The following is a 16,620-nucleotide window of genomic DNA, read 5'->3' as shown; positions in this document are numbered from 1 at the left end:
GGCAGAAAACTCAAACCTAGATCGGTGCAGAGGTTTGTGGTGCAGTTTCACATCAACACTGGTTTCACTACCAGAAAATGACATTTGAGACTCTATTAAAAAATAAAATAACAAATAAAAGTCCAAGAACACCCCTCAATGCCATAAAAGATTTAAAACTTCAGGTTGAGCTGTGTACATTGAGTTGGAAGCTGAATTCTACCCCAGAATGTCATCACTATAACACACGATGTATCTGCTATCTATAGGCCTTTGCTTTTATGTAGTACAATATGAAGGCGTTTCTGTAGTACAGCGACCTCTGGTGGCACATCTGCAGCACTTCTATCTGCTGTCACATCTATAGCTTCTAGCATAGCCCCAAAATATAGACTGCCAACACTTTAAAATCCTTTATTATTTTCCCTCTTTCTTAGGTTGGTTGCAACCCGAATGAGGATGTTGCCATCTTTGCTGTAGATTCGCTCCGACAACTTTCTATGAAATTTTTAGAAAAAGGAGAGCTTGCCAATTTCCGTTTCCAGAAAGATTTCTTAAGGCCATTCGAGCACATTATGAAGAGGAATAGGTGAGTGTTCAATGTCTTGTTTTATTGTATCTCTATTGTAGTACTGCTCCAATGCAAGCGAATGGAAGCTGAGCTGCAGTTACCTGGCCTGGCCACTACGCAGAGGACACAGCTATTTTCTGGCTCTGTATTTTTTGTTTTTATTCTGGGGACTAGCGGTAGCTGGATTTAACTTAGACCCCCATTCTTGTTATATTGATGACCTCTCCTTCAGATAGTTCTGTAATGGAGACAACTGGAAAAACCCTTTAATTGTAAGTTAGCTGGAAAAGGGGATTAAAGAAAATGAAAGACACAAAGCAATATGGGCAGTGTTATACAGTCCAGGATTATACAGCTCCTGTATAAGACCCTATGACAGTGGTGGCTAACCTATGGCACTGGTGCAATAGGTGGCACTCAGAGCCCTTTCTGTGGGCACCCAGGCCATCACCAGAGATGACTCCCGGTATCTTCCTGCAGTCCCAGACAGCCCAGGACTTGCTGTGCCCAGAGGTATTTCAAAGTAACAGCGCTACCTGGGACTATTTTCTGCTATATTGGTGCCTCAGGGGCTGGTATCAATGAAAACTGTGACAGAGAAGCGAGTATAAATCACAAATTACATTTCTGTGTTGGCACTTTGCGATAAATAAGCGGGTCTTTGTTGTAGTTTTGGCACTCGGCCTCTAAAAGGTTTGCCATCACTGCCCTATGACCACCAGGTACCTGCAGCGCCACCTTGAGGGCTTAACATTTTATGATAATATAGACTTTTTTTTATTTATTTATATCTTATTATGTATATGATGCAGTAGTCATGCACATACATATTATGTATGTTGTGTTTTCTCTTTATTAAGGTCACCAACCATTCGGGACATGGTCGTCCGCTGTATTGCACAGATGGTGAATTCCCAAGCTGCTAACATTCGCTCAGGCTGGAAAAACATATTCTCAGTTTTTCACTTGGCTGCTTCAGACCAGGATGAGAGTATAGTGGAGCTTGCCTTTCAGACCACTGGGCACATAGTCAGTGAGTACTTGTTTGCTCTCTCTTTATATATATTTCACATTTGTAATACTAGATTGCATTTCCTCATCACCACATAGGTTGGTGCAATACAGACCCATGGCAGAATAATCTAGCATTACCTCCCTTCTGAAATTATAGTCTTCCACGCTATCCATGAACAGGACTTTGGAGCATGGAGCCCAGAGATATCACAACATTTGTCTTTGTCATGGTCGCACCTTTTATCGGTCAGCAGTTTAAAAAAAATTACAAAGCTGCAGACAGTATTTGGTATTGACCCTGGGGATCCGTGTAACCACAACTTTGTGTATTGTTGTTAGTAGCAGCAGGACTGTGAAAAATGCAGTTATATTCCAGGGTTGTAGCTGTACTTGGAGAACTGTGTTGCACTGTTGAATGAGATCTCACAACACAGCTCCTCCCATCTGCTCTAAGAGCTGTAACAGGCTCCTGGATAGATATTACAGCAGAGGAGAGGGGCTTGGGAGCAGAGCACAGCTCCTCCACTCTGAGTAACTGCTATAGTATTCAAACAGAAGCTGTTACAGTGAAGCGATATTATACAACAGTGCATCAGATTACCCGAAGTCCAGCTACAATCCTGGAATAAACATGCATTTTTTTTACAGCCCTGCTGCTGCTTCTAACAACACACACGAAGGTATAATAACACAGAACTCCAAGGTCAATACCTTACACTGTCTACAGCTATGTATGCTAAGAGTTGCTGACAGGTTCGCTATAAGCTTATCTAGCATTATAACATGATAGATTATATTGACTATTTTACCTCCTGTTCTCTCTCCCGCAGCTCTCGTATTTGAAAAACATTTTCCTGCCACCATTGATTCCTTTCAGGATGCAGTGAAATGTCTGTCTGAATTCGCTTGCAACGCAGCGTTCCCAGACACTAGCATGGAAGCCATCCGCCTCATCCGCCATTGTGCTAAATATGTGTCCGACCGGCCACAGGTAAGGAGTATAGAGCTTATGGAAGGAAGTGCTCCATGGTCCTAAGCAAGACGTTGTCAACCTCTTTAGCAGTATTTCTTGGTTTGTACATATTTGGATCGGATTTTGATACGAGCATCATATAGTGCAGTCGGTATGAATGAGCTTATCCATGCTCAGTATTCTCATAGACTATTGCATTACATTTATGCCATCGTTTACATGTCCATGTACATCTATATACACACAAGGATTAGTATTTATTTGGCTCGTATCAATGGCTACATCAAGCTGTGAGGGTTTATGTTGTTTGATTCATACAATTTGGGTGCCCAATATTACCCCAAGACTTATGTCATACCCTCGCAGCATATGATAAGAAATTACAAGACAAAGTTATACATTTTGGTTATAACTGGAACTTTTCACTCTGTGATTTGCATTGTGACCAGCGGTTTTGGATTTCCATCTCCTATTGTACTGGATGTGTCCACAGATCCATCCAGAACAGGCCTCATGTACACAAATGTATATGGGAGAGGGGAGCTATCTACACAAATTCCCCCATAAAGGTCTACTATACATGATCGCGGTGCAGTGCTCATCCCTTCCATCTTTATGCAGCCAAAACAGGCCCCCCCCCCCCCCCAAAAAAAAAAAATACTTTACAGATCGGTGACAATACATTGTGGTATGTTGCAGGCCTTCAGGGAGTACACAAGCGATGACATGAATGTAGCTCCTGAAGACCGCGTCTGGGTCAGAGGATGGTTCCCCATACTGTTTGAGCTGTCCTGCATCATCAACAGATGCAAATTAGATGTAAGAACCAGGTAACAATCAGTATTTGCCATTCCAGTTTCTAAAGGTATTTATTCTGTTCTGGTTGTATGTGTTTCTACCTCACAGATGTTAATGTCTGCCGATAACTAGAATTCCTGCCTGATTTTACATCGGGCCTTATGGTGCCTAAAGTTTCTATTACTTGAGACGTGTGCAGGAATCTGCAGTGGTGTCTTGTGGTCTTCATGGTATCTGATCCACTAGTTATAAGAAATGCCTAGAGCAATTATTAAAGGGACCTATAGACACTGCACATGGTCTTTCTGTCATCTGTCACTGGATTTTACCCCAATCTACTTCTCCCATGAAACGTTCATCTACAATTTCCTCTTTTATGAAAAAGTTGACGCGTTTAAAAAAAAAAATCAAGTTTAGAGTCTGTTGGGTGGGGATGTTAATTCAGATGTCTCTATTTTTGGCTCTATAGTCACTATGCTTTTGGTGTAGTATTAAAGATGGGAATCTCATCTCTCAGACTGCATCAGACTTGTGGTCCTCAGAGCTTTGGAACGAGAAATACAGGAAATTAAAAGTATAGTTGACAATGTGAGCCGGAGATAAAGTGCTTGATCAGCGCTGGGACATAGGCATGGGTGAGGCTGCCAGAGCCGAGGTGCTGACCCCCTCTAAACAAACATGGACACGGCTCCGATGGTCCGCAGTCCGGGAGACCAGGAGCATCAGAGGAGGTAAGTAAAGGTTTATTGTTTTTATCAATCCACCTGCAAAGTTTTGGAAATAGTTGGACAGCCCCTTTAATATGACACCAGATACCACTGAATCTCTGGCAAAAAAGGAAAGAAAAAAATGACCGTTTTCTGCAGGCTTCCACATGACTTTGCAAATTTTTTTTTAATATGTAAAAGTGAGAAATTTCACATAAAAGAGCGAATTGTAGAAAGGACTTTTCATCCCCTACTTGAGGGGGCTGGTCGTTTAATGGGGTAAAATCTGCTGACTGTGTCCCTTTAATGACCAGTCATAAGCATGAATTTATAGAAACCCCTCTAAATATATGGCTTGTTCTCCTATTGGATGGCGTCACTATTTTATTAAACCTGATGTAGATTTTATCTGGGGGATTAGGCACATCACACTGAAACGTCTTTAACATCTACAGTATTCTATCTGTACAGAAGATGACGGAATGATATGCGATAATTTTATGAAAGTGGTAACTTTTTCTGATGACTGTGTTGTTCCTGTAGTTTTTGCTCTTTGTATAATCTCTCCTTCTGTGGGCAGGGGACTGACCGTCATGTTTGAGGTCATGAAGACGTACGGCCATACCTATGAGAAGCATTGGTGGCAGGATTTATTCCGGATTGTCTTCAGGATCTTTGATAACATGAAACTACCTGAGCAGCAGACTGAGGTGAGGCTGCCAGTGTGTTCGACAGTATATATAATGTATACATGTTATGTGTGTGTATCTATGATGTGTATATGCTGTATGTCTATATATGGCACTATATGTGTGTATATGTGTTGTGTATATTCTCTATATATGTGTATGAGTGAAGAACGGTATGTTTATGTATATAGGTCTATAAATGTGTGTGTATGTATATGAGCTTTATCTAGTTACACCCCTGGCCCCAAATCACTTTGTTGAAACATGTAGACCGGTTTCCTTTATCTAAGGCTGTTTTGTAGCCCGGCTGTAGCTGGGGAAGCATACATCAGCGTGCTGGAGAGGAGGAGGGAGGAGCGCTGCTCACCCCTCCCCTCTCCATAGAAAACTGTGCTGCTCGGCCATTCTTACGGCTGAAAATATAGCAAACTCTGATCTTTTTTTTGTGGCAATTGCACAGTGAGCGCCCATTCCACCCCCGGGCGCCATAGGCGTCTCAGGGGACATATGTTGGCCAGACATACATCCCTACAACAGCCATCTGAATGAGGCCTAACTAAGTTACGATTGGTAAATTTAATTTGGATTTTCTGTTCTCAGAAAGCAGAGTGGATGACGACAACATGCAACCACGCTCTCTATGCAATATGTGATGTCTTCACCCAGTACTTTGAAGTGCTCAGTGATGTCTTGCTGGACGATATCTTCTCTCAGCTCTACTGGTGTGTACAACAAGGTAAGCGCTCAGCCTCCTCCAGCCTGAACATCATCTCCGGCCGAGGCGGCACTTCTTCTCATCTCAAGAGTGGAGTAGTCAGGAAGCCTTTACATGAATGCGTGTTAATATCTACAGAAAGATCTACAGCATAAATTATAGAAAAAAGACAGCCGGACGAGGATATCACATGATCAATGCCTAATAGATTCCAAAGGGATTATTCAGGTTTTTCTTATGGTGTCTGTCATTAGAGGGTCTGGGCTTCCTGGAAATTGGTTGTGGCTTAACTTGCACCTGCAGATTTTATGGCAGAAACTATTAGAAGATGTAAAGAAGTAAAGTTATACTTGAAAGTCATAAACTATGCCACAATTATCATTCTGCCGCACACGTCAGTAAATCTGGTGCATTGTTATATTTTCTGTTCTAACTTTGTACAGTATTAGTATGTCTGGGTGAGGAAACGTTTATGTGGGAATCTCCGGGTTTTACGTGTTAATAATTGCATTACTTTCTGTGGCAGACAATGAACAGCTCGCTCGTTCTGGAACAAATTGTTTAGAAAATGTTGTTATTCTAAACGGAGAAAAATTCACCCTGGAAATCTGGGACAAAACCGGCAACTGCATGCTGGATATCTTCAAGACCACGATTCCAAACGCGTGAGTACCTTAACCTCAGAGGTCCTGCTTGATAAACGCACTTCTATATTAATGCTTCTGTGTACGTTACTGTCCAATATCCCTAAATAAGTGTTCATGTCATTGTATAGGCTCATTTTCCTGTACTTTTATATACAGCTCAAAAAGTAATGCAGACACATACAGTACGGACAGGTCTGTAAATCCTGGTCCGTGCAGCAGGTCTTGTGAGTTGGTAGACTTCTCACTCCAACTCGGACTTGGAGTCAGGGTTGAGAAGTCGAACTCCACCAAAATGCTCACAAGTCTGACTCCACAGCCCCAAGTCACTCCAGCGGGGCTGAGATAAATGTGGGCATTATTACCCAGTGCATTTTCCCTCTGATCTGTAACAAAGGAACTTCACTACTGAGCATGTACATAAAGTACAGCCACATTTATCTCAACCAAAAGCCTCGAAGAGTCCAGTAAGAGCTTCCATAGCTGATGAGTGCTGCTGAGATGTCCTCTCGGCTCCAGGGTCCTCTACTGTTGCCTCAATATGTACGCTTTCTTCTGATGCTGGTTACATGTGCCGGGCGTCAGGACACAGAGCAGAATGGTACGAGGTACAGGAGAGGACCCAGGAGTGGTAAGTACTTGGCAGCTGTACTGTAGTACTCCTAGGTTCTACCCTGCTCCTATATCACTATTATGCTCAGAGATTTGTCCTGGAAGGATTTCCTGGCCAGAGGATGAAACTAGAGACACAGTCGTCCGCTGTTCTCGCCTGAATCTTGCCATCTCTGCTTACACAGGTTATTAACGTGGAAACCAGCGGCCGGAGAGATAGATCTAAGTGCACAGTCTGAAAAGCTGGTAAGTTTTTTGCATGATCTATAAAATAGTCACTGCTGTCTGTTTTATGGCTCATGTAAAGCCATTTTTTAATATTTTTCCCAGGTTCATAGTGCCTAAACCATCGGGGTCTTTGCACACGGCTAAATTAGGTCCGACAGTCTCAGTCCGTGTGTCTGCCGGAAACTCAGTACAGCTGAAGTTAACTAATAAGCTGCATTCTGTTCAGTTGTACTGGGTTTGCGACTGTAAATCTGGTTTTATCAGACATAGCTTGTCCATTTTCTAGGGCACAGATCGAACATGTACATCTTCACTTCACCAACTGCGGGGCCCCCATTCTTATGATTGTCCCACCATTAAAGAAAATCTATCATTTGCTTTTATGCATTGTGAACCAAACATACTGTAAACATGCTGTAAGGACACTGAAGCAGAAACATATCTTTTTTTAAAACCCTGCTCAAAAAACTATTATAAAATTCAGGACTTTGGGAAACCTGGGTGCTGCTGACTGCCATACATAAACACATTACACGGAGCTTCCTGAACTGTCCAGACAGGACTAATCAACCTGAGCTGCTATCCAGCTGGGGGATGGTGCAGCGATTGATTACTTCTGCCTGTCAGGGACAACATAGTGATGACATATTCTCAGCTTATGCGGGGCAGGACCAGGCTGGATCAAAGCATAATTAGGGGGAGGAGAAGGGCTGGGCCAGCCACAGGAGCGACAGTCTCATTATCATAATTTTATAATTGTGTTTTCAGGTATGTTTATTTCATAATGCATAAAATCAAATGGTAGATTTCCTTTAAGCCCATTACTGAGCAAACACAAAGTGATGGCCCAACCCGTTTTTTTAAACCGTAGAATATATTTCATTTATAAATATTTGTTGCCTGCAATAGTTTTATTGCTCATGGGTTTTGCATCACTTTATGGGTTTTCTTTTTAATGGCCTTTGGTAAAAGGGATAAAGGGAAAGGTCTTATAATTGTGACATAATTAACCAATCTTATTTATGTGTCTGTCAGGATTCTATATCTCAGAAATCTGTTGATATACACGACTCTATCCAGCCCCGGTCAGCAGATGGCAGACGGTTTACCCAGCCTGGAATGACAAGTGTAGCCATTGAGGACTCATACTTGTTAAGATCTGGAGCAAGTAAGTAGTATTGAGGGCAGGGCAGGTTTAAGTGGCTGTCCTGTTAGAGACACTTCCAATACAGATCGAGACTCCTAGGGTGATCGCCCAAGGCCCTGTGCATAGGTTTGTGGGATACAGGCGATTTGATTAGGGAAGTGTCATCAGCCAGGCATTTCCCTGCAGTGACCCCTGCAGGGGAAATGTAGTATTACAGGGCAGCCATTCATATGATTGGCAAACCAGCATCACACGGAAAACAGCTCAAGCTCGATCGCTTTCCATGCTGGCATATAGAGAGGGCTGTGTGATTAATATGCCATAACAAAGAATAATAAAAAAAGTTTTCTTCCCTAGACAATCTCTTTAACCATAACATTCAGAACTTCAGTAACTCATTATTCCTGTTATGTCTGCACCTCTCAGGCGGCTAATGCCATGGGGCTTGGACCTGTGATTATTATGTATTATAATGTACATAAGGCGCAGCGGATTGTCAATAATTAACTGGTGAAGGTGGAAGATAACAAGTGTCTTTGAACTTGAAAAGGATTTTCACTTCTTCCAAGAGATGAATAAATTTTCTTTGACTTTTCTGTTATTTTTTTTTTCTTTTAATAGAATTTCCGGAACAGAAGCTTTTCTCGGCGCTGTTAATAAAATGCGTGGTGCAACTGGAACTCATTCAGACCATCGACAACATTGTGTTCTTCCCAGCGACTAGTAAGAAAGAGGACGCGGAGAATCTGGCTGCCGCTCAGGTGTGTACTCCTGAGATACTCATACCATGATGTTATGTACCCAATGGTATACTACTGTATGTATTACCCAGACCACCCTCTGTTCTGCTCATAGATAGGAATCTATCATGCTGCAAGATTAATCTGGGTAATACATGGCCAGTATAGACAAAGGGGTTCTTCTGCTTTTTGTTAAAGGGAACCTGAGCATTAGGTTCCCATAGAGCTTTATATGCTTAAGGGCACCCCTTTTTCAACTAACTTGATCAATGGTCACAAGTAAAGAAAATGAACTTTGATTCTCTACCTGGTAACCAGGCAGAGAATCCAGCGAGTCAGACTGGTTGTATACTCACCCTTGGGTCTCGCAGCCGCGTCCTCAGCACGTCATCAGTTACTCCTCAATCCAGTCCCCCTTTCCGATATGTCACTTCGCTGCCTCACCGATAGGCATTCCGCATTCGCAGTGAGGCGGTTGAGGACACGGACCACTCAGATGCTTACTGCGCATGACAGAGGCAAGCGGCTTATGCACATGTGCAAGATTTCGGCGAGACAGCCAAATAACATATCGGAAAGAGGGAGTGGATTGAGGAGTAACTGATGACGTGCTGAGGAGGCGGCTGCTAGACTCCGGGGTGAGTATACGCCTAGTACGACTGCTTGCCGCTGTCATGACTTGTCTGTGTAACTAACTCCTCAGATCTCAGCCCCCACCTTTGTGGTCCTGTACAGCTCCTCCCTCCTCCACTGATGTCAGCTCACCAGGCTGTGACCTCTATGAAGGGACGGGAGGGAGGACCTGTACAGGAGCACAAAGGTGTGGGCTAAGTTCTGAGGAGTGAGTAACACAGACAAGTCACATGTTGTTTTTTGAAATAAATCCAAATCAGAGCCCAACCCCTGTGACTACCCCAGGATTTTTTCGGGATGCAAGGTCAGTTATAAAACACAATTATATAGTAATGCAAATGCTTAGAAAAGGCAGAGAGGCATTTTGCACTGCAGGTGTAATAAGCTTCTGCAACCTGTCTATAGTGAAAATGAGGTCCCTGGTGACAAGTTCCCTTTAACAAATGATACCAATGACTCCAGAATTCTGGCGTACAAGATTGATCTCCCCTTATATTTCCTACATGATGCACAGTACAGCTCTGCCTCTTTTTGAACCGCATTTCCAAAGACGGCCATGATCAAACCCATCAGTGGTCTTTGGTGGTAAATTTAGCTGTGAACTCTACTGACCCACATCTATTCTGGGGAGAGATGTCTGTGATGTAATAAGATAAAAGAGACAGGAATTTTTAATAAAAAATGAAGAATGCCTTGAAATCTATTATATCTCCTTTTCAGTCAGACAACCTGATGATATCTATCACTGCTCATATTCTCTGCTCCCCTGTGGCCACTGTTGGTTCTCTTTGCCTATTGTATAACACAACCTGTCTAATGACTTTGTATCATGCACAGAGGGACGCTGGTTATTTTGATGTCCATGTGGACACTCAGGACCAAGGCATGTATCGCTTCCTCACATCTCAGCAACTCTTCAAACTCCTCGACTGTCTCCTCGAATCTCACAGATTTGCAAAAGCTTTTAACTCTAATAATGAGCAAAGGACTGCTCTGTGGAAGGCAGGTTAGTATCTCTGATGTCTGTCCCTGCAAGAGAACAATTACATGGGGCTGATCGTATCCAATGTGATTGTGAAGGTGCAGAAATATTAAAGGGATGTTCCACTTTCAGTAAATAATTGTTATTGTTTGTGTACTTTCTGCAGCAATCCCTCACGGTTTTCTAGATCTCTGCTTGCTTTATATCTCTTCTGCTTGATTTAAAGAAAAATAAATCTGGGGGAGGTCATTTAACATGTATTTACTTTTAAAGAGACTAAATCATTATTTTTTATAATTCACTTAAGGATTCAAGGGAAAATCAAAGCCAAACCTCCTGAAACAGGAGACGAGCAGCCTCGCCTGTGGATTACGGATCCTGTTCCGCATGTACATGGACGAGAGCCGCAGGAACGCTTGGGATGAGGTTCAGCTGCGATTGCTCAAGTAAGTGTATATGCGCCTCTCTCTGCTTAAAGGGAACCTATCACCAGGAATGTCATTTTTAGCTGCTGACAGGCTCTATAACATATGCTATGCTGATGTTAAAGGACATCTACCGCCAGATTTTCTGGTGGTAGACTATCCACAATGTCCTGCTCATTACCTGCTCTGCAAGTCTCGCACATGCGCGAGACTTGCAGACAGGCAGCGCTTGAGAGCAGCACTAGGATAAATAAAGATAATGGGGAAGTCCTTATTTATGAGCGTCCAGAGCCAGAAGGCTAAAACAAACAACAGGACCCTCCCTAAGGTAACGAGCATGACGCAGTCTACCAGCAGTAAATCTGGTGTCCTTTAAAAATGCCCTTGATAGGCATTTCTAAATTATTTTGGTAGCTCCCTGCCAGCAGCATGTGGCGAGTCCCCGGGGAGGGGCCGCTGCAGCCTGTGTCTCCTCATGTATTCTTCATCTCCTCCACACCATCTCCCTCCCTCCCTGGGTTGTCAAAGCACATGACAAGAAGTATGGCGGAGTGAGGGAACTGCATGAGTTGGGAGGAGAGAATACTGACTCAAGCTGCAGCTGCCCCTCCCCTGAGACTAACCACACGCTGCTGGCAGGGAGCCAGGTAATGTGAAATGAACTTATATAAACTACTGAAATGATGACAAAGGCATTTAAGTCAGTATAGCATAGGCTATTGGAACCTGTCACCAGATAAAAATTACACTCATGTTGACAATTTCACTTTAAATGATCCATCTGTCAAGATATTCACAAATGAATTAGCGTTACCCATCTAATTATCTATTAATTGTCTATCTTGTCTAGCTATGTAAAGTATCTATTGTTCATCTATGTAAAGATCATCTATCTGTTTGCTTAATATATCTATCTGCCATCTAACCTCCATCTATGTATTGTCTCATCTATCTGTACAACATATGATGTACTACATCGCTCGCTTCTTTTTACAGTGTCTGCAGTGAAGCTTTGAGTTACTTCTTAACCCTCACATCTGAAAGTCACCGAGAAGCCTGGACTAATCTTCTGCTACTGTTCCTCACAAAGGTCTTGAAGATCAGTGATGACCGGGTAGGTTTTAGTCCCTGCCAATAGTAACCATTTACTTTCCAAACAGGACCAATTCTTTCCGACTCATCATTTCCTTCTTCCTCCTTCCAGTTCAGAGCTCACGCCTCCTGCTACTATCCACTTCTGTGTGAAACCATGCAGTTTGACTTGATCCCAGAACTGCGGGCTATCCTCAGAAGATTTTTCCATCGAATCGGGCTTGTTTTTAAAATCTCCCTACCCCCAGATCTGGACCAGGACAGATCAGGACAGGAGGCTACTGATTTTAAGTCGGCGGAGGAAGAGGGCCAGCGGCCGGCCTCCCAAGACAACCTATGAATTTGAATGGTTTTCTACTGCGGTTTTAATGGTACAGCTGCTGGTGCGGACGCTGTCACTTCATTACACTCCGGACTGTCTTGTGGTGACCACCGTCTCTGTACAGACCCCTTACTGCTGTACAGTACAACAGCTCCAGGGATGTACAACCTGTATACAACCTATAAGATTAACATGAGGGACTGCGCTCAAGTGATTCAATGGCAAAAATCCAGCTTTTCCTTTCCCCGCGGAAGGATTAACCCTTTCACGCCGGGGAAGGTCGCTATTTTACGTTGCACTCTGAACTACTGGGTTAAATGTACAGAAGTGCCGGCCTGTAATATAATATAAACCACGAGGAAACACTATACACCGATCTTCCTGCAATATTTGATTTTTTTTTTTCCTTTTCTCGCTGATTTACTGCAGATCCCGGTTATTTTATCGTTTATTTGAATGCACTAGGTTTTTTTTTTTTGTTTGTTTTTTGTGATTTGGGGGAAAATAAATGAATATTTTTTTAGTTTTTTTTTTTTTCCTGTACTACTCTCTTTTAGCCCTGGCGTTTACTGCTGCTGACTTTTTTTTTTTTTCCCCGAAGCAGAAGCTGACAATGTCGCGATGTAAAAATAATAAGTAGGGCTTCGAATAAAATGAAGAGCAATTCCTCCAGTGACCTGGAACTTGAAGTCTAGGTAACGTCTGCTGTTCTAATTATGTTCCTTATGTTTGATGTAGATTTCACTCTGTACAGAAAATTAATGTTAAATATATAAAAGTAACAAATTTTGGCTTTGGTTTGGCCTGTGGGAAGATTCTTTTTTTTTTTTTTTTCCTCCTCTACTTCCGGAAACTATATCACTACTGTGAATTGTGCTTCAATGGTAACAAAAAACGAGAAAACGAGATTAAAGTGTCGAGCATTCCTTACCGCGGTGGATATAGAGTTATTCGACATGATGTATATGGTACCGACCTGTAAAGTTTTCTATGTAAAATTCTGTACAACTTTCTGTACTATATTGGTTCTCATCTGGCATAATCTAATCAGGTTATAGGTCAATAAAGTTTTTGAATTCTTTTCATCATTGCAAACCAAGCCGGACTCTTGGTGCGTATGTTACGTATCATCAGGGGATTGCCCTCATTACTCTACCACACCTTGTGGTTTACCATCTCATATATCGCCAGGGTCATGTACAGGGGGTGCTAGTTTTATGCTCACTTGTAGGGAGCGGACAACCAATATATACGAGTATATATGTAAAAAACGTTACAGCTAGATGCTCCTTTGAACCTCCTGATCTATGATTATAAGCAGGGCTGTGGAGTCAGTAAGGCACACCTCCGAAATTAAAGGGGTATTCTCGCCTGGGCATTCATTTTCAGTTTAATTAATCTGCCTTATATATACATTTCTTCAATTAGATGTTATTAAACATTTTTACCTGTGTGAAGATAAATTATCATATATGTATTCATATGGCCCTTAGAAACAAGACTGTCCTTGGATATGACCACATCTGCTGGAGGAATTGCACAAAGATAAGATGTCCCACAGCCGTCCTGTGGTGATGAACCCTGGATCCAGGTGGTCAGGCAGGGCTCGGTAGCACATTTCTGGCCACCGCTGTCAAAGTCTGGGGTGGTCGTATCCAAGGAAGCTATCTTGTTTCTAAGGGACAACATGGCTACATTTATGAGAAATTATTTGAACACAAGAACATTTTTTAATAACATCCAATTTAAGAAATGTTTATATATGGCAGATAAATTAAATTAAACATGAATGCCCAGATGGGAATACCCCTTTAATCTTCCTGACTCCGACACCCACGTTCATGGGGCATGTTTAAAGGAAATCTACGACTTCGTAAAAGTAAAAAAACACCTAGAAATACTCACCTCCGCACCTCTTTGTTTTGATCCTGGCGCTGTCCTCCGCTAGTCTTGACACACCCATGCTGGGAGTGGGAGGTGACGTCACGTGAATTCATCCATGCTCTGTGTCACATCTCTTCCTCACGCTCCGGACGGCTGATTAGAAGTGTTTTCTAGGTGATCCCGGAGGACATTGCCGGGATCACGATGAAGAGGAGCCGAGGTGAGTATTTCTAGGTGTTTAAGTGATAATGAATTTTCAGCAAAAGGCTTTTTATCGCCATTATAATACAATAACCAAGTTATTTACATAGAACATAAACCTTAGTACTATAACTTTAGTGTTTTGCAAAATTCCAATTTATTATGTGGGGGAAAAAAACAGTTTTCAACAAAAATGCACTAAATAGTATTCTTTTAGTGAGTCTATGAATTTGTTCTTAAAAACAGTATCGTCTCCATCAGATCCTAACTTATAGATGACCTCAGGTCTGACCTCATTATCTAAAGGCTAGAGAACAGCCTCTCTACACTGGCTTATGTTGGTGACAATGCAGTAACCTCACAGGCAACATCTCTGCCAATTTCTAGATACAGGCAGTCCCCTACTTAAGAACACCCGACTTACATACAACCCCTAGTTATAAATGGACCTCTGGATGTTGGTAATTTACTGTACTTTAGCCCTAGGCTACAATAATCAGCTATAACAGTTATCACAGGTGTCTGTAATTAAGATTTGCTGTTAATCCTGGTTCTTATGACAATCCAACATCTTTAAAATCCAATTGTCACAGAGACCAAAAAAAATTTTGTCTGGAGTGACAATTATAAAATGTACAGTTCTGACTTACATACACATTCAACTTAAGAACAAACCTACAGAACCGATCTTGTAGGTAACGCGGGGACTGCCTACACAGAGGAATTGCCTCATGAACATTCAGCTTTGATGGACGGTTAAACTTTTAACATCCGGCTTTTCTCCGATGTTTCACACCCTAAGGTTGCAGAGTCTAGCAGTGCTAGATAACATGAAGACCTGAGTTCTGTACCTACAGTACTTTTCATGTGTGTTTCTGAATGAGTTGTTAGAAAACAGTTTTCCCCTCATATTCTATGTATACAGAGAGAAAAGGAAACCTACCATTTGCTTTTATGCATTATGTACCAAACATACATTGAGAATGCTGTAGCGACACTGATGCAGAAACATATCTTGTTTAATCCTTGAACAAAGGGGTTTTTCTGGAAAAAAAAATAAAATAAATTCTAAAATTATGATAATAAGGCTATATTGCTCCTGTGGCAGCTCCAGTGCTTCTCCAAATTATGCTCTGCTCCAGCCTTGTCCTGCCCAGCATAAGCTAAGAATACGTCATCACTGTGTTGTCCCTGACAGGCAGAAGTAATCAATTGCTGCACCATCCCCCAGCTGCTGTGTATGAGTCATCCAGCTCAGGTCTGAGCAGTTCAGGCACCTCTTTTATGTACGGAAGCCAGTCTGCACCCAGCTTTACTAAGGTCCTGATTACTCTAGCAATTCTAAAATAAGTGCAGACATTCCTTCCCCTCTGATCTCTAGGGGAGGAGCTTCACTACTGAGTATGGGTAGTATATTTCATAATTTCCCCAAATTCTGATGAAAAAAATATTCAGCACATGCAGTGAACGAATTGTAAAAGTTTATTACATACTTTTGGAGTTGGAGTTGGCCCATTTAATTCCCACTCCACCAAAATGGTCTCTGACAGCACAGCCCAATTATAAGCAGCAAACATGTGACCGTAGTCTCCTGCCATACTACAGCAGCACGGCACAAGACTAGATTCACACTTAGGTTTGGCGCGTTCCTTTTCACCTGAATTGGCACAGCCGCCCACGTCCTTTTGCCTCTATAAGTAAGGATACATAATGGAAGGGCCATTAAAGACTATGGAGGGCGGAAGGTGGAAGTTTTTAGTTATCATTAATCTCTCCTAATATGAAGAGTGCAACGGAAAGGCAAGATGCAAGTGTGAACTGGGCCTGAGCAGTGATGCTTATGTAACAAGTGCGGCAGCCATTGTCACATGCTATACTGAAATCCCATGCTGACCGCTTGTATGAGAGGATCAAAGTAGCATCATTAGTGGTGGGTTGGGAGAGAAGAGGTTAAAAGAAATCTACCACCAGGATGAAGGATTGTAAACCAAGCACACTGACATACTGGCGTGTGCCCCCTCTTGCAGGATTCGCTCTTTAAGCATACTTCGCTCTTCAATATGCAAACGAGCATGAGAGGGGAGGGGGGAAGAAACGCTCATCTCTCTGCCTCCCCAGCATGCAGATGTATGTGCTTCCAAGCTATGGCCACTCCTGTTGCTGCAGATGCAATTAGAGGGGCGAAAACACAAAGTTTAGCGTGTGATCTGCTGGATGTTACTGATCATACATTTAATTGAGATTGCAGGAATATTTATATGGAT

The 16,620-nt window shown here is 42.3% G+C and overlaps 1 protein-coding gene across 2 annotated transcripts in view; it reads left to right on the top strand.

The window, feature by feature from the left end:
- ARFGEF1 (ARF guanine nucleotide exchange factor 1) overlaps nucleotides 1–13,370 on the top strand; it is a 95,901-nt gene extending 82,531 nt beyond the window's left edge. For both annotated transcript variants that reach the window (XM_072151740.1, XM_072151739.1), the window contains 14 exons: nucleotides 417–568; nucleotides 1,411–1,583; nucleotides 2,395–2,555; nucleotides 3,237–3,367; nucleotides 4,623–4,752; nucleotides 5,332–5,467; nucleotides 5,973–6,111; nucleotides 6,888–6,948; nucleotides 7,966–8,098; nucleotides 8,699–8,838; nucleotides 10,288–10,456; nucleotides 10,740–10,878; nucleotides 11,854–11,971; nucleotides 12,062–13,370. In XM_072151740.1, coding sequence (XP_072007841.1) covers nucleotides 417–568; nucleotides 1,411–1,583; nucleotides 2,395–2,555; nucleotides 3,237–3,367; nucleotides 4,623–4,752; nucleotides 5,332–5,467; nucleotides 5,973–6,111; nucleotides 6,888–6,948; nucleotides 7,966–8,098; nucleotides 8,699–8,838; nucleotides 10,288–10,456; nucleotides 10,740–10,878; nucleotides 11,854–11,971; nucleotides 12,062–12,289 — 2,010 coding nt within the window. In that variant the 3' untranslated portion in view covers nucleotides 12,290–13,370. The remainder of the gene's footprint in view (nucleotides 1–416; nucleotides 569–1,410; nucleotides 1,584–2,394; nucleotides 2,556–3,236; nucleotides 3,368–4,622; nucleotides 4,753–5,331; nucleotides 5,468–5,972; nucleotides 6,112–6,887; nucleotides 6,949–7,965; nucleotides 8,099–8,698; nucleotides 8,839–10,287; nucleotides 10,457–10,739; nucleotides 10,879–11,853; nucleotides 11,972–12,061) is intronic.
- Nucleotides 13,371–16,620: the final 3,250 nt, after the last annotated feature.

Source organism: Engystomops pustulosus, chromosome 5 (genome assembly GCF_040894005.1).
Source record: "Engystomops pustulosus chromosome 5, aEngPut4.maternal, whole genome shotgun sequence".
Classification (NCBI taxonomy): Eukaryota; Metazoa; Chordata; class Amphibia; order Anura; family Leptodactylidae; genus Engystomops; species Engystomops pustulosus.
This window is presented reverse-complemented; position numbering and strand designations above follow the sequence as displayed.